The sequence below is a fragment of the Lynx rufus genome, unplaced genomic scaffold (genome assembly GCF_022079265.1).
Source record: "Lynx rufus isolate CCGP_SWC_20201006 ecotype Redwood Valley unplaced genomic scaffold, mLynRuf1.p SCAF_7, whole genome shotgun sequence".
Classification (NCBI taxonomy): Eukaryota; Metazoa; Chordata; class Mammalia; order Carnivora; family Felidae; genus Lynx; species Lynx rufus.
The window spans coordinates 48,219,656-48,246,632 of NW_025814889.1; the positions used below are offsets into that span (position 1 = coordinate 48,219,656).

Below are 26,977 nucleotides of genomic sequence, written 5' to 3' on the forward strand. Positions count from 1 at the left end.
ACTGTAATAAAAGTGGTAGGTTTTCAAGCTGTATTGACCTCTGGCAGATAGGCTAGGCCATTGTTTTATGCCTTTCAGCCAGAAGGACTATAGAACACCAGAATCAGACCTGTAATTGAACAAGTTGGATTTATTACTTGTTGCAGTGAGGGAGAATGCTCATCCTTGGGGAAACTGCGAGGCACATCGGTAAGGGATATTAGAAAAAAACCTAGTATAAGATTTGGGTTTAGTGTAGTAGAGATTGGGTTATTTGGGGGTGAGTTTGAGGAAATAGAGCCTTACTCTGGATTGGGTGCTGTCAAAAAGTGGAGGCAATTTGGGGCGCCTGAGTGGCTCAATCAGTTAAGCGTCTGACTTCGGCTCAGGTCATGATCTTGCAGTCTGAGGGTTCAAGCCCCGCTCCCGGCTGTGTGCTGACAGCTCAGAGCCTGGAGCCTGTTTTGGATTCTGTGTCTCCCACTCTCTGACCCTCCCCTGCTCATGCTCTCTGTCTCTCCCTCTCTCTCAAAAATAAATAAACATTAAAAAAAGTTAAAAAGAAAAAGTGGGGGCAATTCTATGCTTGGTTATCTCAATAAATCTCTGTAGGGAGGACAGACTACAGTTAGGATAAAGATGTAATTAAAAAAAATTAGGCATCACTCATTTAGAGGGAGAGGTTGCACAGTGTTGATAAAAAAAAATTAGGCATCACTCTCAGAGAGGGAGAGGTTTGATATTTCATGGGTTGCACAGTGACCTTGTCTAATTTGGGTGATTTTATGTACAGAAGGAGAACAACATGGCTTAGCTGTAAGCATCAAGTCAATTTATAATAATGAGACCTAGTTGTAAGTGTCAGGTAAGTTCCCAGATGTCAGAGGCTGCTTTTTTCTCCCTCTCCAGCTAAAGCAAGTGTATCTTACCATCATTCCTACAGGTAATGGTGATGATAAATGAATATACAATATGAAAGCAATATTCTTGCTTCCTGTATATCTTAGTCCTTAAAAGACTTCTGTTTTATTCCGTTAGAAACTGGTTACATTGTTTTCTCCAGGACCGAGTCCTTGCATTCTTTCTTGCTTGCCTTACTGCACTGGCTAGATATTAACATACAAATGGTATTAGAGAACATCCTTGTTTTGGTTCTGATCTTATTTCACCGTTACTTATGATATCTGTAGGGTTTTTTTTTTTTTTTCCAACGTTTATTTATTTTTTTTGGGACAGAGAGAGATAGAGCATGAACGGGGGAGGGGCAGAGAGAGAGGGAGACACAGAATCGGAAACAGAGATAACTTTTATTATATTTGTTTTCTTCTAAGTTTTTTGAGAATTTTAATTTTTTTTATTTAAAAAAAATTTTTTTTAACATTTATTTATTTTTGAGACAGAGAGAGACAGAGCATGAACGGGGGAGGGGCAGAGAGAGAGGGAGACACAGAATCGGAAGCAGGCTCCAGGCTCTGAGCCATCAGCCCAGAGCCTGACGCGGGGCTTGAACTCACGGACTGCGAGATCGTGACCTGAGCTGAAGTCAGACGCTCAACCAACTGAGCCACTGAGAATTTTAATTTTGAGTCAGTGTTGAATTTTGTCAAATGAATGGTCTGTGTCTGTTGATGATCTGGTGTTTATTTTCACTCTCTATTCTGTTTTTGCAGTGAATCACATTCCTTGAAGTTTCTTTTTCCCCCTTTTGTTAAATAGGGAATTTATAGTCTCATAGTTCTGAGGCTAGAAGTCTGAAATCAAGGTGATCCAGGGCCCTGCAGGAACTAGGAATTAAAGAAGGATCTATTCCAGACCTCTCTCCTACCTGTGATTTGTGACAGCTTAACTCCAATTTTTACATGGCTCTCTGTGTGTGTATCTGTCTCGAAAATTTCCCCTTTTTATAAGGATACCAATCATTAGGGCCCACCTAATGACCTTATTTTAACTTGATTACCTCTGAAAAAGTATCTAAATAAGGTCACATTCTGAGGTATTGGGGCTTAGGGTTCTAATTTTTTATCAAATGGACACCTTGGTTGGGCCTGAATACAGCCATAATGCTTCATGACTCATAATCTACATTGCTTGATGTTTTTTTTAGTATGAGACCAACTTCGTATTTTTTTAAGGAGTTTCACATAGTCATATTACTTTTTAAAGAAACTTCTAACTACTTTTAGAGAAACTCACATGTGAAATAATAAGTCACAGTGGAAATTAGAAAATATTTTAACAGAGCAACAATGAAAATATGACACATCAAAATATGAGATGCAGCTAAAGCAACGTTAAAAGGGAAATTTATAGCTTTATGTGTATTACAAAAGAGGAAAGATAGAAAATTAACAATTAATGTTTAACATGATGTGGAACTGCCAGACTGTTTTCCAAAGCAGCTATACCATTTTATAATCCCACCAGCATTGTGTGAGGGTTTCAGTTTGTTTGCTTCTTACCTATACTTGTTATTCTCTTTGATCATAGCCATCCTGCTATGTGTGAAGTGTTATGTCATTGAAGTTTGATTTACATTTCTCTGATGACTAATAACATTGAGCATCTTTTCATTTTTAGTGTTTATCAGCAGTTTGTCTATTGGCAATTTGTATGTCTTTAATTAATTAATTTATTTTTTAGGTTTTAATGTTTATTTAGTTTATTTTTTGAGAGACAGAGAGTGAGTGGGGGTGGGGCAGAGAGAGAGAGGGAGACGCAGAATCAGAAGCAGGCTCCAGGCTCCGAGCTGTCAGCACAGAGCCCGATGTGGGGCTCAAACCCACGGACCACGAGATCATGACCTGAGGCGCAGTCTGACGCTTAACCCACCAAGCTACCCAGGAGCCTCATCAATTTATATGTCTTTTAGAGAAATGTTTATTCAGTTCCTTTGTCCATTTTTAAGTTGGGTTACTTTTGTTGTTATTCAGTTGTAATAGTATTTAGTATTTTTTAGATGCAAGTCTCTTAGATACATATTTGCAAATATATGATTTATAAATATTTCCTATTGTGTGAGTTGTCTTAGCAAATTTTTGATGATAATCTCTTATAAATATGTTTATAGTACTGTTAATCTAGATGTGCCTGGTTGCAAATGTAATCTTTCCTCCTGTGTTCCTTAGTTCTCTTCTCTTTTTCCTTATCTTTGTACCTCTTTCCCATTCCTCTGCTTTCATTCTCTTACACTTTTCTTTTTCCATCTACTTTTTTACTGCATTTACTTTTTTTTATGCTAATGTATCTCCTCCAGACTCTGAATCCATTAGCTTACTAAGAATTAAAACTAGAAACTAGTCACTTTTTTCTTTTACTTTTACTTTTTTTTTTTTTTTTAATGGTATGAATGGTCGTTATTGTTTGCAATGGAAAGTGGAAGAGGAGGGAACATGACAGTTCCAGCTCCAGGGGTGGCTCCAAAGACCTACTCTTTTGCTGTCCCCCCAAAAAAGCAAGTCATTTTTTTTCCTAATGCTTCTTAATAATTGATCTTCTATGGACTGTACCTGTCATCAATTTTATATTACATAAACCCAATTAATACGAAAATTAACACAGCAGGGATTATTATGCTTTGTATACCATTATTTCAAAATTACATGAAAGGCTGCTTGCTTATAAGATCAATTTGCAATTTGTCTTATGATTAGGTGGCTTCTGTTTTCATTATTAAACTTTCTTTCTTTCTCTTTTTAAAGATTCAAAATGGATAGTATAGAAGAACCTCAGAAAAAAGTCTTCAAGGCTCGAAAAACAATGAGAGTGAGTGATCGTCAGCAGCTTGAAGCAGTGTACAAGGTCAAAGAGGAACTGTTGAAAGCTGATGTCAAGCTATTAAATGGCAACCATGAAAATGGAGATTTGGACCCAACTTCACCTTTGGAAAATATGGATTATATTATTGACAAGGAGGAGGTGAATGGCATTGAAGAGCTTTGTTTTGACCCTGAAAAAAGTAAATCAGAATGGAAAGAAACCTCCTGTACCTTAAATGTTAATGTAAAAAATAAGCAGGATGATGACTTAAAGCATGAACCTTTGTCTCCTAATAATATAGCTCCTGAACTAGTCTGTAAACTGACTGCTGAACCATCTTCTGATGAGCCAGCCTCTGGTGATCTGGCTATGGGAGATCCAGCTGCTGGAGATTCAGCCCCTGAAGATCTGGCCTCTGAAGTACTAACCTCTGGTGATCCTGCCTGTGGTGATCCCACTTCTGGTGATCCCACCTCTGGTGATCTCACCTCTGGCGATCCCACCTCTGGTGGAATAGTCTCTGGTGAAACAGTCTCCAGTGAACCATTCTCTGGTGACTTGGTCTCTGGTGAATCAGTCCCTGGTGAATCAGTCTCTGCTGAGCCAGTGTCTAGTGATCCGGCTTCTGATGATTCAGCCTCTGGTGATCTGTCCTCCGAAGCCCTGGCCTCTGATGATCCAGCCTCTAGTGATCCGGCTTCTGGTGATCCAGCCTCTGGTGATCCAGCTTCTGGTGATCTGCCCTCTGACGAACCCACTTCTGATGAACTGACTTCTGAATCAGCCTTTGATCCTACCTTTGAACCAAGTTCTGTACCAGTTTGTGAATCTGTTCCTGAAACTGACATTACAGAGCCTAGTAGCAATAAAGGTGGTGATTTTCTTGAGAAAAATAGTGATGATGAAAAGTTAGACCAAATTTTCTCATTTGACGAGAAAAATAAGGCTGATAGTAATGTTGATGGCGATGAAGAAACTCTAGAAACAGATGATACAGTTATTTGTTCAGATCTACCTCCTGAAAATGAAAAGAAGGTAAAGGAAGATACTGTCACAGAACCTGCTCTTGGAGAGGAGGCTATATCTAGCAGTATGGAAATTGACCAAAGTGAAAAGAATGAAAATGAAAATTCTGCAGTCCTTTCAGAAACCATTAGTGAAAATGTTACAAAAGATGAGAAAAATGAGATTATCTTGGAAAACACAGATTCTATGGAGACAGATGAAATTATTCCTATTTTGGAAAAGCTTGCACCTGCCGAGGATGAACTTACTTGCTTTTCTAAAACTTCTCTTCTTCCAATTGATGAGACAAATCCAGATTTGGAAGAGAAGATGGAAGGTTCTTTTGGTTCACCATCCAAACAAGAAAGTAGTGAGAGTTTGCCAAAAGAAGCCTTTTTGGTCCTTTCTGATGAGGAGGATATTTCTGGTGAAAAAGAGGAGTCTGAAGTTGTACCACAAAATGAAACATGCTCTCCAGGTTAGCATATTACTTAAGTTTTATAAAGATTTTGATTAGGTTTGATAAACTGCTTAATAAAGCAGTTTTACAAAGTTAAAAATTTTTTTTAGTTGCTGAGAAAGTTGAGAACGATGGTGACTGGAATGATCTCTTAACTTCATAGATTCTTAACAGAATTTAGATTTACAAAGTATCTACTCTGAGAGCAATATTATGTGAAGTGACAAGAAGGGAGGTAAAATAATGGGAAAATATGGCTCTTGCCCTTAAGGGGCCTATTGTCTAGGAATAAAGAGATGAGATGGACCAATATAATACTGTGAGATAACAGTTTTAAGTCAGTACATAATTGATCAAAGTCCTAACAATTGGTTTTCCTATCACTTAGCAACCAAGTAACTTAGAGTGGATTAATTTGTTTGCTTCGAGTATAACAAATCACCTTTTACAATTAATTTTCCCATTTTTAGTATTCTTTGTCTGAAAAACAACACCACCATTGCTAAAATCCAGAAACCTTGAAGCCTGATAATCTATTTGATAAAGTCTTCATCTGTTTGCTTTCTGAGCCCTCTTGATTCTACCAACTTACTCTCTTCCTCTGCATCTTCTGAATGATCTCTCTGTAACTTAAGTTTTTTATTTGATTTTGTTCTTCTCTTTCATTGGGTCCCTGTTACTTTTAGGTTAATTCCAAACCCTTTATATGAAAGTATATAAGCTTCATAATTTGTTCAAAGCCTATCTTTCCATCTCTTCTATTATTCCTAGAGAAAAAGGAAAGAATGAGAAAAATCCTATTTTTGCTTTCATGGTCAAACTCAAATATCACTTCCGTTTGAAACTTCTCAGTTCTTTTCAGAGTGGCATGAATACCTTTATGTCCTTCTCTTTGCCTTAGAACTCTGTGAGAGGAGTGACCTTGTAGCATTAAACACAGCATTTGGTTTCTAGTTTGTTCAAAAGAAGAAAAAGAGGCCTAGGAGACTCAGGGGATGTTTTTTTTCCCCAATAGATCGTACCAATTTTTGGAGGTAGAGATTTTTTTGTTATTAAAAGATGACTTCATTTCCAAAGAGTATTTATTCATTTATTAAAGCTGTCTAGAAAGACAGGCCAAGCTCTTCTTGGTTCTGGGGATTTAAAGATAAAATTTAGTACCTGCCTTTAGGATGCAGACAAGAATTCAATCACAGGACATTAAATAAAGGCTGTGAATACAGTTAATAATGTTAAATTGGTATTCTGGGAATTTATAGAAGGGTAACTTTATAAAAACATAAATGTATTCAGGAAAGCACTTTCCTTTCATTGTCTGCATAATATAGGGTTTTAGTGAAGATAATCCCTCTTAATTGCATGTCCATCCTACTTGCTCAGGCCAAAAATCTTGGAGCCATTCTTGTTTTTCTCTGTATTCCATATCCCATCAGTCCATCAGGAAATCCTGTTGCCTCTACCTTCAGAATAGATGTAGAATCCAGTCTGTTATCATCCACTCCTGTCCCCCTTGCTCTGAGCCACTGTCATCAGGTCAAAATAATGCTCGTGTCAGTGCTCAGTGAATATTTGTGGAGTGAATGAATAATTGGTAATATAAGAGAAGTGTATTATGGAAGACCTTGGTTACAATGCTAACACATTCTAACAGTACTGCGGAGCCATCGAATGATTTCAAGCAGAGGAGAATGATATGATGAGGTTTACATTTTGGAAAGATAAGTAACCATGTTTAGGGTGACCTTAACTCATTCATTCAGTTAAGAACTGTTTATAGAGAGAGTGGTATTAGGGCAAGTCCTTAAACCACCTTTTGGTAGACTATATAAGAAAGTCATAGCAAATTGCATATTATTATTTCATGAGTTTATACATTTTACCTTTATGTCACGACTTGATATTGGGAACCCTCCTTCCCACTCAATGCTGTTAAATGCCAGGACATGACTATTAAGCCATCCTTGTGGTTATTTACTTTTAGACTTTTATCTGATTTTGTGCTATTAGCAGAGTAAGTGTAGTGATAGATTTAATTTCTTAGCTGATAAGTAAACTTTTATTTCCTGTCTTCCCTTCCCCAATCCCCCAAGGAAATTTTGTGTATAGTACGTTGAAGTATATTTTCTTCATTGGTCTTAAAACTGTGCTCTGTTCTCTTTACATGGTAGTGGAATCTGTTACGGTAGTTACAGTAGTCCCCTTTTATCAATGGTTTCATTTTGCATGGTTTCAGTTTTTGCAGTTTTAGTTACCCACAGTCAACCATGGTCTGGCAGCAGATGATTCTTCTTCTGACTTACTGTCTTTAGTATTGACTTTCTGGGTCAAGGGTAGTCCAAATCTAGATGGTGATGCCTATGTCATTCACCTCACTTCATCTCATCACATAGGTATTTTATCATTTCACATCATCACAAGAACTGTGTGCAGAACAATAAGATATTTCAAGAGAGACCATATTTATATAATTTATTACTATTATATATAATATATAGCATACTATATATTATATATATAAAATTATATATATATATATATTTCACCTCACTTCCTCTCATCACATGGGTATTTTATCATTTCACATCATCACAAGAACTGTGTACACAACAATAGGATATTTTGAGAGAGACCATTATATATATATATACACATATATATATATACTTATATACAATATATAATTATATATATTATATACTATATATTATATGTTATATATAATAGTGTATGCTATTATAATTATTTTTAGTTACTGTTGTTAATCTCCTGTACCTGATTTATAAATTAAATTTTATCATAGGTGTGTATGTGTAGGAAAAAAATGTATAGGGTTCAGTTCTATCCATGGTTTCAGACCCTCACAGGGCGTCTTGGAACATAGCCCCTGCAAATGAGGAGGGACTGTAGCACATGTCATTTTTGTTGCTTTGTACCTTCTGAGGTATTACTTTCATTTTTCAATTCTTGACTAATTTTTAATGTTTTCAGAACAGAGTTATAAATTGAAGTACTGAACTCTGGCTCTTCCCTCTAGCTACTAACGTTTATTTGCTGTACTAACAGGAAAATATAAACCTCTGTCATTTCAGGCACTTTAGCAAATTTGTCTTAAATATAGCAGTTATGATGGCTATGAGCAGCAACAAAAAATAATGAAAGATACCAGAAAGCAAATAGAAAACCATTTTAATTTTACAATAGTAAAAGAAAGACCTAAAAAGTATTGCAGATATACTGAGTAGGCCTGAAGACACTGTCATATTGTTGCATAGTACTGTATGATAACTGATGTTTACCAGATGACTAAAATCATAATCTGTTTATTAAGAAGGCTAGGAAAATAAAAATTTCTCTCTGGAAAAGTTCAGGCAGCAGTAGAGGAGGTACACATAATAGTTTGTCTTCCATTCACTCTTACGTTATAGACTCTTTTTTCTCTAGCTCCTGTTCCATCTTTTTCCTCTCTTTCAGAGCCGTTCTTCAAGTTACAGTAATAGGCTAACACTATATTTTCCTTTTCCTAATTACTCTTTAGTTGAATTTTGATTTTCATCTTCCGGCATCCCTTCCTAATTGTTATTAGCGAAGTGACATTGATGAACAGGCAATTTATAGAAAAGGAAATACAAATAGCCAATAAACATAAAGATTCTCAACTTCACAAAGCATATCAGCAAAATGTGGCATTATTGATAAAAGTGAAATTTGTTTTTTGAGTGGTATCATAATTTGGAAAATAAAGACTCTATAAACTTTCATCTCAAGCAGTCCAGCTACTCTGTGTCTCTGGAAACTGGGTACTAAGAAATTCAAGAATCACCACCCTCAGTATTAAAATCAGGAGGATTTGGAAAACTATATATAGGAAAATAATGCTTTGTAATGAGTTTGTGATCTATAAGGGAGCAAAACAAATTTTCATTTCATTGAAACTGGAGTTGAAGGATAAGATCTTAAGATATTTCCAATGAGCATAGTAAATGGAGAGTTAATTTTCTAATGCTTTTTATTTTTTTTAATTTATTTTAAAGTTTATAAATTGATTTAGTAGGGGCACCTGGCTGGCTCAGTGGGTAGAGCATGTGATTTTTGATCTCAGTCATGAGTTCAAGCCCCATGTTGGGCATGGAGCTTACTTAAAAAAATAGTCTTAATAATCTTTATGTGCTCTGTTAACTGTTTTGTTTTGACTATAGTCATGGTTTACAGCTTTATTGTTTTACCTTAGCGTGAAAAAAATATTCTTGAGGGTCTTATTAATAGGTTCATCAATGATCCTGTTTTCACCTAAAAGGTCTTTTCAGTCATTTTAGCCTTGACTTCTACCATCAGGTTGTTGGGATTTAAACTTTGCTGTTTGGAGAAGAAATGCCATATCAAAATCTTTATATAATGCTATATTTTTTGTGATTACTTATTTAATTTTGGTTGCAGAATATGAGGAAACACCATGCATTATTGAAACCACTGGGGAGCCAGTTGCAGTGATGTAAGGAGGAAAAATAGAAACCCAAACATGTTAGTGAATTGTTCTTCTCCCCCATTTGATGTTTATGTTAATTGAGGAGATATAGATTGATTTACTAAAGACCCTTCTGGTACCTCTGGGATTTTATTTGTGTTAATAATGCAATTGTATAGACATTTTTAGCAGTATTTTTTGGTAGCATTCTTTAGTTATATTTTATTATATGCCTTATGAAAATTTACCTTTTTGTACATTGGACTTTTCTCATCTATATGATGGCAGAAATAATGTATAGGATTATACTAAGGATATGAAGTAATGTATGTCATGCACTTAACTCAGTTGTTGGCACTGGCATCGATTAAATTAAGCTTTCTTTATCTTTAGGGTAGTTTTTCCATTTCCATTTTATAAACTGTCTCATATCCATTAAAATAACTTAATGATTTAATTTGTCTCATTAAAATTTTAGGTGTTTTGAATTTGCCAGTACTTTGTAATTTTTTTTTGTAATTGTCACAACTACTACAGTACTTTAGTTTTAATGATTGAATGTAATGGAGTCTAAATGCTTTATAATAGTTTTCGCATTTTATTAATCTGCCGTTGACAGTAAATTACTAAGTCAATTCTTTGTTTTAAAATCTATAGTGTGAATTTTCTTCCACATTAAGAGCTTTTAAAAGTGGACTTGGTCATTCTGTGCTCTCTTTTTATTCCTAAAATGTCACATTTTGAGACCGATTTTATTTTATTAAAAAACAATTTTTTTTTTTACATTTATTTATTTTTGAGAAACAGAGTGAGACAAAGCATGAGCGGGGGAGGGGCAGAGAGAGAAGGAGACACAGAATCTGAAGCAGGCTCCAGGCTCTAAGCAAGCGGTCAGCACAGAGCCTGATGCAGGGCTCGAACCCATAAACTATGAGATCATGACCCAAGCCAAAGTCAGACGTTCAACCGACTGAGCCACCCAGGCACCCCAAGACTGAGTTTATTGACAGGATAGTTAATACCAAAGTGTAAATTACAATGAGCTGCTATGAATGCCAATGTAAGTAAGATTTCCTTTTTTATTTTTGTTATAGCAGAAGTAGAAACTAACGAAAAGGACAGCAAACCTGAGGAAGAAGAGCAAGTAATAAATGAAGATGAAAGACCTTCTGAGAAAAGTAAGCATGTACAAAAAACTTGACCTGTTTAAAAAAAATAGTAATTCAATGTTTCTTCTTTTAAGGCTCTGAAATATACTTTAATTTCCATGAGATGACTTAAAAAATGTTTTTAGTTTAAGTGAAACACAGTTCAATCATTTTCTTGAGAGCTAACCCAAGGATTTTTGAAAGTATTATTTCATATACTTCAGTGTTTTATTTATACTTTTCATTGTACCATAAGAAAGATTTAAGCTTAATATTTAGTAAAGTACTATCTGAATGTCTTGAGATAAATTGAGTAAGATTTATATTTAGAGCATGGGACTAATAATTTTCTCAGGAGTAATATAAACAAATGAAATTATGTATCTTAGTCTCCTTAAGGTCCTTAAGCTTCATGGGATGGGGAATTGATGGAATGGGGTGTCATTAGGTTTATAAGATTATAATGGGGTTAGAAGTCAGGATACCTAGGTTCTATATCTTTCCCTGTCATTCTGGTTTCCATGTATGACATATAAGTTATGATTACAAGAGAAGTTATAGAAGAGAATTGGATTTTAAGAGTAGGCACATAGTTATGTGGCTATAGAGAAAAGTGAAGAGGGATAGTTATGGTTACATAAGGACATTTCCATTTAATAAGTGGAGATTTTAGTATTTTTACTTTTTATATATTGAAAAAGAAACCAGGTAATAAAATTTGCTTATGATCTCATGAATGTTACCAATATATGAAATATAAAATTTTTAAATGAAGATCTTTGAATATCTTTACCAAATTGACTTTTATAATGACATTAATTTTATTTTTATTTATTTGACATTCATTAGAATATATTAAGAATAACTATTCTTATGTTATTTTTCTAAAGCTAATGATTAAGAATTTTTTTCTAAATTTACTGAGAAAAAAATATACTGAAAAGGAAGAATTAAATAATTAAAGCTATGCACAGTTGTTAGAAACCTGTGACATGAGAATGAGTAATATATTTTGTCAAAGGATTCATGTGCACTATAAAGTTTAGGAAAGGGAATGAATATGAGCTGATTTCTCATATCATATCATATTCATATTTTAGGTGATTCTCAAGGAAAGAATATTTATGTTTATATTGTGCATTGCTCGGCCTTTAAGAAGTTCTTGTTTAGTATATTGAAAATCATTAGAAGCTCAGAGCAAAGAAGCTACCTACTCACTTTTTTTTTTTAAGTGTATTTATTTTGAGAAAGAGAGAATGTGCGCAAGCTGGAGAGGGGCAGAGAGGGACAGATCTCAAGAACAGTGAGATCATGACCTGAGCCAAAATCAAGAGTCAGATGCTTAACCAACTTAGCCACGAGGTGCCCTTACCACACTTTTCTAATCTCAAAAACAATTCATAAAATAACTGATTGAGAATGGTATTGTTGTGATAGGTAGGAATAATACTTTGCTGAGAGTGGAGAAGAGGCATTAAGGTCTATAATAAAAACCTGATTAATCATTATGCTTTTTGTTCTCAGGTGAATTTTCCAGAAGAAAGCGTTCTAAGTCAGAGGACATGGACAATGTACAGTCCAAACGTCGTCGATACATGGAAGAAGAATATGAGGCAGAATTTCAAGTGAAGATTACAGCCAAGGGAGATATTAACCAGAAGCTACAAAAGGTGTTACAGATTATAAATCAAAAACCGTATTAAATAAAAAACATGACTATTTTTATTCTATTAGGTTTTTGACATTATTCTGTATTTTATTGGTGTATTTGGGTTTTTCATAGAACTTGACAAAAATAGTTGAGCTTATTATTCTCAATAATTTAAAAAACTGATTCTTTTTTAAGATTTTATTTTTTCTTCTATATTGAACTTTATTCTAGTGGAAATATTAGAGTCTTATATGTTAACATTTTAATCTTTGTTACAAGCTGGTTTCATGGTTGTAAGTTCCTGTATTGTAAGTCTTTGTTATGTACTTTAGGCTTAGTATTAAAAATGATAGGGACAGAGCTTTAGAATGACTAGGGAAAGGGAGTATTTAAAATGTGGACTTATGAAACGTCAGCCAAATCTATGAAGCTAGAGTTAGAAATACTGAAAATACATAGCATTCGATATATTTTTCAAAATGTGTTAACAGATATGTATGAAAACTGCCTTTTAAAGAAGAATATGAAACTCAGCTGAAATTAATTTTTTAAGGTCTTGTAAATTTAATGATGAAATTATAACTAATCCAGGTTTTAGACTAATGTCCTTCCATTAAGATATAGTATAAATATACACATTGAAAAAAGAATAGTGAGGCAGTAAAAAGTAGCTTTTTTTTCCTTCCAACTTTTAAATTTGTCATATGGAACTAATAATGCTTACTTAGTCTTTTTTATAGCGTTGTTACAAATATGAAGATAGGTATGTGAAAGAATTTTGAAACTTCTATTTGAAACTTCTGTGTACTGAGAGTTTACTCCTCTGCAACAGTATTACTCAAGTATGGGCCGTGGACATGCACTATGTATTATTCTATTTGTTATGGATCCAAAATAAGATAAATATGTAAATTGTGAGTAGGCATTCAGAAATATTTTATAGAAATTTCATAGTGCAGTGACGTTCTTACTGTCTCAAAAATTATCATCTGCAACAGATTAGAAATTTTGAAAACTGGTCCTTTCCTTTAATTGATTTCCTTTGAATCACAGTAGAAGATACAAGAAATAAATATTAAAACTTCAGTTTAAACTTATTTATAAAATTTCACCCTCTCGAAATTTTCTATTTTTAGTATAATTCTATCATAGCAGATATTACATCTGTAGAAGTGCAGGCTTTCAGCAGATGACATTGTGTCATGAATGCCAGCATGTTTTTCATTAAACTAATCAATACCATCAGTACCGTCTTATTAGTACATAAGAATATGTACAGTTTGCTGCTTGCTGAAATGCCTTCTTTGCTGTAACAAAGAAATGTGTATCTCTTTAGGTTGTACAGTGGTTGCTAGAAGAAAAATTGTGTGCGCTACAGTGTGCTGTATTTGATAAGACTTTGGCAGAATTGAAAACACGAGTGGAAAAGATTGAATGCAACAAGAGACATAAAACAGTTATTACTGAACTACAGGTTTGTATACTGACTTGAATTGTATACTCGTGTCATTATTTTTATAACTTATTTTTGAGGGCACATTTTCCAAATATTAGAAGTAAAAGTAGTCTCCATTAGTTTCCTAAGGCTGCCATAAAAAAGTACCATAAACTGGTGGCTTAAGCAACAAATGTATTGTCTCATAGTTCTGGAGGTTAAAAGTCTATGATCAAGGTGTTGGAAGAATTGGTTCTATTTGAGGTCTGTAAGAGAGAATCTCTTCCATGTGTCTCCTCTAGCTTCTGATGGTTTACTGACAGTCTTTGGCATCCTTGCTTTGTAGAAGCTTCATCCTGATCACTGGCTTTGTCTTCACATTGTAGTTTACCTGTGTGTGCCCAAATTTCCCCTTTTTACAAAGAAACCAGTTGTTTTGGATTGGGGCCCACGCTACCCCAGTAGGACCTTATCTTAACTAATAACCTTTTTAAAGACCATATTTCCAAATTGAGTCACATTATGAGATACTTGGGAGTTCAGACTTCAATGTATGAACTTCTGAGGCACATATACACAGTTCAACCCATAATAGAGCTTCAAACCTATCTTAGTGGTTTTTAAATATTTTTTAGTCACTGAAGAAAGGCTGGTAGTATCTAGCATGGCATAAGTACCAAATAATATTTATTGTAAGTGATTCTGTTTATATTAATCCACTTCCTGCCACAGATCATATGTTATAACGATGTTAGTTAATTTATATTTGTTAATAATTGCTATTTCATTTTTTATTAAATATAACTATATATTAACATGCAGTGCCAGAGCTTCTAATGGACTGAAATGAACACATGATAACATGCTGTAGTAATTCATTTTATTCCAAAACTAAGAAATTGGAAATTTTTATCAGTACATTCATTCTGTCGTAGGTAAATGTATGGTTTCTATTAGGCTTTTCTGAAATTGGAGCATAGTCTATAGATGATGAGTTTGCAAACCACTTACAGAGGTTTATTGTACAAATGAGGTGGGCGCCTGGGGGGCTCAGTCATGTAAGTGTCTGACTCATGATTTCGGCTCAGGTCATGATCTCTAGGTTCATGGGCTTGGTCCCCATGCTGGGGACACAGAACCTGCTTGAGATTCTCTTCCTCTCTCTGCCCCTTCCCTATGTGTGTGCTCTCTTTTCTCTCTCTCAAAAACAAAGAAATAAACATTAAAAACAAGCAAACAAATGACGGCAAAGTGGTCCATGAAAAGTGACTGTTTTCTAGTTATAAATTGCATCCAAAAGTGACTAGAATTTATGTATTATATTTCTCAGCCTAAAAGTTCTTTTTCTTGGTTTTATATTGTTAATTTTTTTTGAAGTTAGACTTTTTTAAAATAAGATCTTTATAGTAATTTTGTAATTTAGAACAATACTAGTCCTCTTTCTTCCTTTAGCAGGTCTTTCTAATAGTAGTAGTGTTTAATGACTAAACTTTATTTTACTAATACTGTTGAGAATTTTCAATTAGAACTTTAAAATGTTTGAAGATTTTAAAAAGTGATTTCATTGTTTCTCATTTTGTGTTTTTAGAACATGAGATTTTGACTCCCATATTCTCATGTAATATGCAAGTCCAGATCTCTTAATATTTAATATACCTTTGCACTTGGTGTTTCTTGGTAGCCGCAGAATCTGAAGTTTTTCAACACCAAACCAAGCTTTCTTCCACAAATAAATCCACTTCCCATTGTTCCTTTTATTTGTAATTCTTGAATTCTTAGAAAAATTTTCCAAGAATATCTTAACATTTTCCTTCTCATTGATAGTTTTTGAGTTCTTAGAAATAGATCTCTCAGTCATTTCACATATACAGTGGGTTATCAAATTATAACTTTTTAATTTCTTATTAATATCTATCTCTGGGGTGCCTGGGTGTCCCAGTCAGTTGAGTGTACGAATCTTGGCTTCAGCTCAGGTCATGTTCTCACAGTTCGTGGGTTTGAGCCCCGCATCTGGCTCTGTCCTGGTGGCACCAGAGCTTGCTTTAGATTCTCTCTTTTAGTATCTCTCTGTCTGCCCCTCCCCTGCTCATACTCTCTCTCTAAATAAATAAATAAGTAAACATTAAAAAAATTTTTTTTTAAAGCCTATCTTGTTTCTTCTCACTTTCCACAAGGTGCACATCCACTTCTATGTGGATTTTTTTCAATAAATATATGTATAATACTGTAAATGTGTTTTCTTTTTATAATTCCCTGATTATAGCAACAACCTTTTACATGATTACTCTGGTTCTACTTATTAAGTCCTTGCTGGAATTCCCAACTGCTGTACTCATCTTTCTAAAATACTGTTTGTCTCATTCACCTCCATATAGTCCAGGTTCCTCAGTTGAGTGCTACTATTCATATTTTGATTTTAATATTTGGATCTCTTAGTTTTTGATCCACTTTTCCTAATACCTACCAGTTGTTTCATTGTCCTACAGTTTATCAGTGTTCATAGTATTTTTATTTTAGGCTTTCAACTTCATATTGTTTCTCCCACTCACTCACCTATAATGATCTGTCCTTAGCCATGCCATTTACTTAAATTTTACTGAGCTTAATTTAGTACCTGTTTCTGTGTTGTTCTGATATTTAGTTTTTTATGGAAATAAAATTCAGATAATAAAATAACTGTTTTGGTCTACAATTCAGTGGTATTAGTATATTCACATTGTTGTGTGACTGTCATCTCTATCTAGTTAGAAACATTTTCATCAACTCAGAAGAAAACTTTTGTGTCCATTAAACAGTCACTCCCCGTTTTCCTTCCCCCTACTCCTTGGCAACCACTAATGTGATTTCTGCCTTATTGATTTGTCTAATTGATTATCGCTATTCTGCATATTTCATATGAACAGAATCATACAGTATGTAACTTTGTGTTTGGCCTCATTCAAAATGTTTTTGAAGTTCATACACAATGTAACATGTATTTCAGTACTGCATTCTTTTAGGCTAAGTAATATTTAATTATATTTGTATGCTATTGAAAGTGTTTGTATACACTGAAAATAAGTATTCAAGATGTTAAGTGTAATCTCTAGAATAATCACTTAAGGAAAAAGCTAAAATACACACACACATATACATATACATATACATATACATATACATAATGAGTGTGTAGTATATAAACGCTTGACCCTTGAACAACACAGAGGTTGGAGTGCTGGTGCCTCCCTTGGTGCAGTTGAAAATCCATGTGTAACATTTGACTCCCTGAAAACTTAACTACTAATAGCCTACTATTGCTCTTAAGCCTTGCTGCTGAATTTTTTATTTCAATTATCATACTTTCTGCTGCACAATTTTTATATGTTTTTTTTTAGTAGTAAGAAGAGTTTATTTTATATATATATTTATGTTTGTGTGTATGTATATATACACATATATATAATGTATATATACACATATATAATTTTTTATATATATATTTAATTATATATATATATAATTTTCTTTTTTTTTAAGTGGGCTTTATGCACAACCCGGGGCATGAAATCATGACCCGGAGATCAAGACTTGAGTTGAGATCAGAAGTCAGATGTTTAACTGATTGAGCCACCCAGGCGCCCCTTATTTATTTACTTATTTTCAAATTTTTATTTAAATTCCAGTTAATTAACATATAGTATAATACTGGTTTCTTGAGTAAAGTTTAGTGATTCATCACTTACATATAACACCCATTGCTAAACATAAGTGCCCTCCATAATACCCATAGGCCATTTAGCCCATCCCCTGCCCTACTCACCTCCCCTCCAGCAATCCTTAGTTTGTTCTCTATAGTTAAGAGTCTCTTATGGTTTGCCTCTCTTTTTTTTTCCCCTTTCCCTGGGGATTTTATATCTTCAGTTCCACATGAGTGAAATCATATGGTATTTGTCTTTCTCTGACTGACTTATTTCACTTAGTATAATACACTCTAGCTCTGTCCGTGTCATGGCAAATGGCAAGATTTCAGTCATTTTGATGGCTGAGTAATATTCCATTGTATATACACACCAAATCTTCCTTATCCATTCATCAGTTGATGGAGGTTTGGGCTTTTTCTATAATTTGGCTATTGTTGATAATGCTGCTATAAACATTGGGGTGCATGTGCCTCTTCAAATCAGTACATTTGTATCCTTTGGGTAAATACCTACTAGTGCAATTGCTGGGTCATAGGTATTTCTATTTTTAACTCTGAGGAACCTCCATACTCTTTTCAGAGTAGCTGCCCCAGTTTGCATTCCCACCAACAGTGTAAGAGGTTTCCCCTTTCTCTACACCCTTGTCAACATCTCTTGTTTTGTGTGTTGCTAATTTTAGCCATTCTGACAAGTGTGAGGTGGTATCTCATCCTGGTTTTGATTTGTATTTCCCTGATGATGAGTGATATTGAGCATCTTTTCATGTGTCTGTTGGCCATCTGGATGTCTTCTTTGGAAAAATGTCTATTAATGCCTTCTGCCCATTTCTTACTAGGATTATTTGTTTTTTGGGTACGGAGTTTGATAAGTTCTTTATAGATTTTTGGATACTAATCCTTTATCAGATGTGTCATTTGCAAATATCTTCTCCTATTTCATAGGCTGCCTTTCAGTTTTGTGGATTGTTCCCTTCACTGTGCAAAAGGATTTTTCTTGATGAAGTTCCAATAGCTCATGTTTGTTTTTGTTTCCCTTGTGTCCTGAGACATGTCTAGTAAGAAATTATTCTGGCCCAGGTCAAAGAGGTTGCTTCCTGTGTTCTTTCTCGTCTAGGATTTTGATGATTTTCTTTCTGTGTTCTTTCTCCTCTAGGATTTTGATGGTTTTCTTTCTCAAACTCTGGTCTTTCATCCATTTTGAATTTTTATTTTATGGTATAAGAAAGTGGTCCAGTTTTCCCAACACCATTTTTTTTTAAGTTTATTTACTTATTTTGAGAGACAGAAAGTGAACAGGAAGGGGCAGAGAGAGGGAGAGACAGAATCCCAAACAGGTTCTGCACTGCCAGCGTAGAGCCCATTGCAGGGCTCAGTCTCACAAACTGTGACATCATGACCTGAGCTGAGAGTAAGAGTCAGACATTTAACCAACTGAGCCACCCAGGTACCCCCAACACCATTTGGTGAAGAGACATTTTTCCATTGGATATTCTTTCCTGCTTTGTCAAATATTAGTTGGCCATATATAGTTGTGGGTCCATTTCTGGGTTTTCTGTTTTATTCCATTGATCTTTGTGTCTGTTTTTGTGCCAGTACCATCCTGTATTGATGACTACAGCTTTGCAATATAGCTTGAAGTTTGGAATTGTGATACCTTCAGTTTTGCTTGTCTTTTTCAAGGTTTCTTTAGCTCTTCAAGGTCTTTTTTGGTTCCAAGCAAATTTTAGGATTATTTGTTCTAGTTCTTTGAAAAATGCTGGTGGTACTTTGATAGGGATTGCATTAAATGTGTAGATTGCTTTGGGTAGTATAAACATTTTAACAATGTTTGTTCTTCTAATCCATGAGCATGGAATGTTTTCTCATTTCTTTGTGTCCCTTTCAATTTCTTTCATAAGTGTTCTACAGTTTTCAGAGTACAGATGTTTTACCTCTTTAGTTAGGTTTATTCCTAGGTATCTTATTGTTTTTGGTGCAGTTGTAAATGGGATTGACTCCTGGATTTCTCTTTTTGCTGCTTCATTATTGGTGTATGGAAATGCAACAGATTTCTGTACAGTGATTTTATATCCTGTGACTTTGCTGAATTCGTGTATCAGTTCTAGCAATTTTTTGGTGGAATCTTTTGGGTTTTCTACATAGAGTATCAGGTCATCTATAAATAGTGGAAGTTGGACTTCTTCCTTGTCAGTTTAGATGTCCTTTATTTCTTTTTGTTGTCTGATTGCTAAGGCTAGGATTTCCAGTACTATATTAAATAACAGTGGTGACAGTCAACACCCCTGTGGTATTCCTTATCCCTAAAAGCTGTCAGCTTTTCTCCATCAAGGATGCTATTAGCTGTGTTAGCTGTGGGTCTTTTGTATATGGCCTTTATGATGTTGAGGCTATGTCCCCTCTATCTCTGCTTTGTTGAGGGTTTTTATTAAGAATGGATGCTGTACTTTATCAATTGCTTTTTCTGCATCTATTGACAGGATCATATGGTTCTTATCCTTTCTTAATGTGGTATCTCACATTGATTGATTTGCAAATATTGGACAACCCTTTTGTAGTCCAGGAATAAATCCCACTTGGTTGTGGTGAATAATTCTTTTAATGTACTGTTGGATTCAATTTGTTAGTATCTTATTGAGAATTTTTGCATCCATATTCATGAGGAATATTGCCTATAGTTTTTCAGTGGGATCTTTGTCTGGTTTTGGAATCAAGGTAATGCTGGCTTTGTAGAATGAGTTTGAAAACTTCCTTCCATTTCTATTTTTGGAACAGTTTGAGAAGAATAGCCAATTTGATTACTGATTCAATTTCTTTGCTGGTTATAGGTCTGTTCAAATTTTCTATTTCTTCAGGTTTTAGTTTTGGTAGTTTGTGAGTTTTATCTATTTCTTCCAGATTGCCCAGTTTATTGGCATGTAATTTTTCATAAAATTATCTTATAATTGTATTTCTGGGTTGTTGGTTGTGATCTCTCCTCTTTCATTTGTGATTTTATTTATTTGGGTCCTTTCTCTCTCCATCTCTCTCTCTCTCTCTCTCTCTTTTTTTTTGATAAGTCTGGCTTAGGGGTTTAACAAATTTATTAATTCTTTCAAAGAACCAGCTCTTAGTTTTGTTGATCTGTTCTACTGTTTTGTTTGTTTGTTTGTTTGTTTCCCTATAAATTATTTGTACTCTAACATTTATTAGTTCCCTTCTTCTGCTGGCTTTAGGCTTTATTTGCTGTTCCTTTTCTAGCTCCTTTAGGTGTAAGGTTAGGTTGTGTATTTGAGACTTTTCTTGTTTTTTGAGGTAGACGTGTATTGCTGTGTACTTCCTCTTATGTCTACTTTTGCTGCATTCCAAAAGGTTCTGGAGTGCTGTGTTTTCACTTTCATTTGCTTCCATATATTTTGTTTTCCTTCTTTAATTTCCTGGTTAACCCATTCATACTTTAGTAGAATGTTCTTTAACTTCCATATCTTTGTGGTGTTTCCAAATTTTTTCTTGTGGTTGACTTCAAGTTTCATAGTGTTATAGTCTGAAAATATGCATTGTATGATCTCAGTCTTTTTGTACTTGTTGAGGCCTGATTTGTGACCCAGTACATGATCAGTTCTGGAGCCTGTTCCATGTGCACTTGTAAAGAATGTGTTTTCTACTGCTTTAGGATGAAATGCTCTGAATATATCTGTTAAGTCCATCTGGTCCAGTGTATCATTCAAAACCATTGTTTTCTTGTTGATTATTTACTTGGATGTTCTGTTCATTGCTGTTATTGGGGTGTTGAAGTCACCTATCATTGTTATCAATGATTTTCTTTATGTTTGTTATTAATTGATTTATATATTTGGGTGTTTCAAAGTTGAGGGCATAAATATTTACAGTTGTTAGATCTTTTTGGATAGACCCCTTTATAATGATATAGTGCCTTTCTTCATGTCTTGTTACAGTATTTGGTTTAAAATCTAGTTAGTCTGATAATCGTATGGCTACTCTGGCTTTCTTTTGATGTCTATTTAGCATGATAGATGGTTTTCCATCCCCTTTCTTAAAACCTTTCTTTTTTTTAATGTTTATTTATTTTTGAGACAGAGGGATAGACAGAGTGTGAGCAGGGGAGGGGCAGAGAGAGAAGGAGACACAGAATCCGAAGCAGGCTCCAGGCTCCGAGCTGCCAGCACAGAGCCTGACGCAGGACTCGAACTCACGAACCGCGAGATCATGACCTGAGCTGAAGTTGGATGCTCAGCCAATTGAGCCACCCAGGTGCCCCCATCCCCTTTCTATTTGGACGTGTCTTCAGGTCTAAAATGAATCTCATGTAGGCAGCATATGTATAGGTCTTCTCTTTTTATTCCATTCTGATACCCTATGTCTTTTGATTGGAGCATTTAGTCCATTTACATTGAGTGATTATTGATAGAAAAGAATTTCATGTGATTGTATTACCTGAAAAGTTGTCGTTTCTGGAGATTTTCTCTATTCCTTTCTAGTGTTTGTTGCTTTTGGTCTTTCTTTCCCACTCAGAGTCCCCTTTAATATTTCTCATAGGGTTGGTTTAGTGGTCACAAACTGCTTTAGTTTGTGTTTGTCTGGGAAACTCCTTATTTCTCCTACTCTGAATGACAGCCTTGCTAGATGAAGTAGTTTGGGCTGCATATTTTTCTCACTAAGCACATTGATATATAGTGCCACTCTCTTCTGGCCTGCCAAGTTTCTCTGGAGAGATCCTCTGCTAACTTGACCTGTCTTTCCTTTAGGTTAGGAATTTCTTTTCCATTACTGCTTTCAGGATTCTTTCCTTAAGTCTGTGTTTTGCAAATTTTGCTATGATACAGCTTCGTGTTGGCCAGTTTTTATTGATTTTGATAGGAATTCTCTGTGCCTCCTGGATTTGGATGCTGGTTTCCTTACCCTGATTAAGGAAGTTTTCAGCTGTCATTTGCTCAAGTAAACTTTCTCCTCCTTTTGTCTTTCTTCTTCTTCTGGGACTCCTGTGATATGAACGTTATTATGTTTCATGGAGTTGTTGAGTTCCTAAGTCTACATTTGTGATCCAATACTTTTCTTTCCCTCTTCCTTTCAGCTTCATTATTTTCCGTAATTTTATCTTCTCTATCACTTATTTTTTTCTTTTGCTACTTCCATTCCTGTGTTCATTACATCCAGTCATTTTGCATCTTGGTTATAGCATTTTTTATGTCAGCCTCACTAGTTTTTAGCATTTTTTTTATTGCTGTAGTAAAGGTGTCTCTGTTTTTTCTATGCTTTTCTCAAGCCCAGCTATTATTCTTATGGTCGTTGTGTTAAATTTTGGTTCTGTCATATTACTTATATCTATTTCGATTAGCTCCTTGGTTGTGACCTCTTCCTGTTCTTTCTTTTGGGATGCATTCCCCCATTTTGGCATCTTACCTTGGTCTCTGTCTTTTATGTGGTAAGAAAGCCTGTGCTTTGTCCTATTTCCCCTAGAGCTGGCACTTTGCAGCAATTTATGATCATTAGACCTGGTGCATGTGGGGTGATTTGTGCTGGTCTTCTGCGGGAGGAGCCAGTATTGCTCTGGCTCTTAATCACACTTGCCCTAGTGAAAAAAGGCACCTGTACAGTGTACGGGTGTGGGGCGTAATGTAAATGGCTCAAGCCCTTGTCATGTGTACTGTGCCACTTGCTGAAGTCTCTCCATGCTGATGGGAGGGGTTGAAAAATGGCATCAGACCACTCTGTTCCCTGGAGAGGGGAGTGTACGCTGGCCAGTGTTCAGCATGCCCTTACAGAAGAGTAAACAGTTTACCCCCTTGTGCCCTCAGCTTCCATCCGATCCATGCCTTCAACCTGTGTCTGAGCCACTGGCAGCGCAGTGCTCCTTTGTTTTATTTATCTCAGGTGCCTGACTGGGTTTCTAAATTCCAAATTTTAGGGACCCTGCACAGGCCCAGACCTGCACTGATCCTCTGGGGAGGTTTTCAGTTCACTGTGGCTCACACATTTGTTCCAGAAGGATAGTTGCATGACTGTGTAGGGGCTTAGATTTTATAAATGGTAAAGCATAGTAAAAAGCCTGCATCCAGGTTAGCTGCCCTCAGAAGGTGTCTCTGCTCGTATGCCAATGAACCAAAGAGCCCAACAGCACCCGCCAGCTCTTTTGTCCCCTTAGAGGCAGTGATGCTCTCAAATGCCATGCAAGGAAGGGGAGCTGTCTTTTCTAGCATGACACAGGATCCTTAGAGCTTGCTGTCCAAACTGAGGCCTCTGCCCTCTTTCTCCATAGGAGCATCACTAAGCCTACCAGGCTCGACTCTGGTGATGGCATGAACTAAACTTCAGACTTCCAGCTTCACTGCTTGTAAAAAACTTGAGATAATCAGCTCTGACTCATTTTCCCTGTCAGTAGTTTTGGGGAAGTGTTTTTCTTTTGTAATCCCCTGCATGCTACTTTATCTCTCTCTCTCCCTCTCCCCCTCCCTCCTTCTCTCTCTCTCTCTCCCTCTCTCTTCCTCTCTCCCTCTCTCTCCTCTCTCTCCTCTCTCTCTTCTCTCTCTTCCCCTACTCCTGACCTTCTCTCTTTCTCTTTTTCCTCTCTCTGTGATCAGGGCTCTGTCTGCTCTGTAGCACTTGCGATTCTTTTCTCCCCCAAATCACATCTCCACCCCTCCTACCTTCCATGATGTGGCGTCTATTCTCCCTTTAGTTTTGCAATTTGTTCTCTCAATCCTCAGGTTGTTTTCCTGGGTGTTCAGTATCATTTGAAAATTATCTAGCTGTGTTTGAGGGACAAGGCAAGATCCTCCTACTATTCTGCCATCTTAACTCCTTTCCTCTGTATCTTTTCTTTACACAGTTTCTGTATCTTTGATATTCTGTTTGGAGAGACATTGTTTTCCTGGCTTTCATGTGTTTTCTTAAAGTTCTTTGTTCCATGTTTCTTTTAGCTCTTTGAACAGATTTTAAACCATTTATTTAAAGTCTTTGTCTAATAAGTCCAATAACCTGAATTATCTTTCCGTTAATTATTTTCTTTCTGTAAATGGCCCATACTTTCTTTTTCTGTTGTTTCTTTGAATGCCTCCTAATTTTTCGTTCTTGTTGAGAACTGAATTTTTAAATATTATAGTGTGGCAGTTCTGGGAATCAGATTTTTTCCACACTACCCAGAGTTTGTGGATGCTGCTTGTTGTGGTTTGTTGTTTGTTGGTTTGATGACTCTTATAAACTATTTTTTGAAAGTATATATTCTTTGTTGTGTGTGGCTACTGAAGTCTGTGTTTCATGATCTTAGTGGTCAGGTGATGTTTGGACAGTTACCTTAAATGCTTAGAGCATAAAAAAGGAAAAAAGGAAGAAGGGGAAAAAAAATACCTTCCCTATCTTTGTACATTGCCTTTGTGTTGGGGTACTTCTTCAATGCTTAACCAGGCCATTTATAACTTGCTTTATCCTTCACTTACTGTTTGCATAAGTGAAAGCTTAGGGTCTTTTCAGCCCATTTCTGAGCATGCTTTTTTTTCCTGGGCATTTGCATGGTCTTCTCAATTCCCCCATATGAGCATGAGCTTTTAAAGTCCCATTTTTGCTGTGTTCCACCTTTCCTAACTTTTTCCTTCCTAGGCTTTTCTATTTAAGGCTTGTCTATATTGGTGTCCTTTGCCCCAGGCTGCTATGCCAATAACTGTGCCTTTAAATCTTTTTGGGAAAAGCTGTCTGGGATGGTGCCCCAGCCTTGGGTATTACTCAGAGTTGAGAGAAACAGAGGCCAGCCTTTGTGCTGGTCCTTAAGGGAGTTGCCAGTTCCAGCAGGGTCCATACCGTTTCTGTGGCACTATCAGGTTGTATCAGATGTTCAGGCTGTCATCTTCATAGCTGCTGCAGATCTGGGTATGGGGAATGGTGAATGGAAAATTTAAAAGACCACAGTGCTCTCTTGCTGCAAAGCAACAGCTTTATTCTTCCCTAAGTCTTCCCCTGGCTGTTCTAAGTTTTTGAGTAGATTCCAGAGTTGTGCAAAAGTTGATTCTAACAATGTTTGTCAGCTCATTAGTTGAGTTTGGGAAGGAACTGTACCCTGAAGTTCCCTACTCTGCTATTTTCGGTGATGTCACTCTGTTCCAATATTTTTATTATTATTACTTGCTAGTATTTAAAACTTATATATCACTTACTTCAGCAAATAATTATATATTTTGCTAAATTATTTATTTTTTTATATACAGCTGACCATAAGCTTTTTGAAAATCCTACCATGTATATGTATATTCTATATTTCATTCCATAGCAATTGGTGAGTGCATCTTTCTCATTTGCATATGTATATATCCATTTATTATATCTGACTCACTTTGGGAAAATCTTACTGAGTTTTATAAAATTCACAGTTAAGGTGTGCCTGGGTGGCTCAGTTGGTTGAACATCCAAATTCAGCTCTGGTCATGATCTCAGGGCTCCTGAGTTCTAGCCCTGCATCAGGCTCTCTGTTGTCAGGATAGAGCTCTCTTCAGATCCTCTGTACCCCCCCTCTGCCCCTCCCCTGCCTCCCCCGCTTGTGTGCACATGCTCTCATTCTCTTTCTCTCAAAAAATAAATATTTAAAAAGATAAATAAAGGTTAAAACACATTTGAAAACATAATCTGATTGAGTTTAGATATTTTGCTATAAGGAATAAATATAATTACTAATTTTTATATTAGTGCTCTGTTGTTTTAATGCAGCAGTTATTAAAAAATAGACTTTTGAGGGATTCATGATCCTTTTGCTATAGTGTAAAAATTTGTTATACATTGGAAAATTTGGTGAAAGCATAGAATTAAGTCATGTAGACTTTACTTCTAGAGAAAAGTTCAAGTTCTCTTTTCTGCTAAAGATTTTAAGGTGTAAATTTCTTTGTAGATACAGGAAAGTAGATTTTTATTGATTTTTGTATCAGTCGTCATTCTAATGTATTTTTAAAATGGGCTAGATGGGGATTATTTAAAATTATTTTTATGACTTTATACTTGTTTGCTGTGTGATACAACTTTTGTCCACATCTTTTTATTAATGCCTGTTTTAAAATGATTACCTCCTTTTCTGTGTACTGCACATATTTTATAAGAGCTGAAAATAAATTTCAGCACTAAAATATCTGGAGAATTAGTTATATAATAATTTTCTATATTACTTTAGGGACTGGTTGCTTTCTGAATTGTGGAAAAGTTTTGTGTATTTTCACTCTTTCAGAGATGTCAAATTGTGTAGTATAAATCTCAACAGTTATTTCCATGAATTTAATTATTTTTTAAGTAAAAGGATGTATGATTTTTAGATTTATATAACTTTGATGCATTGTCAAGATTAGAACTATAGTAACTTCTAAGAAAGTCTTAAAATGCAGATATTTGTCATTTGCTGTGGGTTCAATAGCAACTGTGTAATAAAAATAGAAA

At 35.4% G+C, this 26,977-nt stretch overlaps 1 protein-coding gene across 3 annotated transcripts in view; it reads left to right on the top strand.

The window, feature by feature from the left end:
- Positions 1–26,977, top strand: part of ATF7IP (activating transcription factor 7 interacting protein) — a 122,266-nt gene that overhangs the window by 49,269 nt on the left and 46,020 nt on the right. For 2 of the 3 annotated variants that reach the window (XM_047066818.1, XM_047066816.1), the window contains exons 2-5: positions 3,678–5,218; positions 10,757–10,840; positions 12,335–12,480; positions 13,798–13,935. In XM_047066818.1, the coding sequence (XP_046922774.1) occupies positions 3,685–5,218; positions 10,757–10,840; positions 12,335–12,480; positions 13,798–13,935 (1,902 nt within the window). In that variant the 5' untranslated portion in view covers positions 3,678–3,684. The remainder of the gene's footprint in view (positions 1–3,677; positions 5,219–10,756; positions 10,841–12,334; positions 12,481–13,797; positions 13,936–26,977) is intronic. The other variant, XM_047066817.1, reaches the window with a different exon arrangement.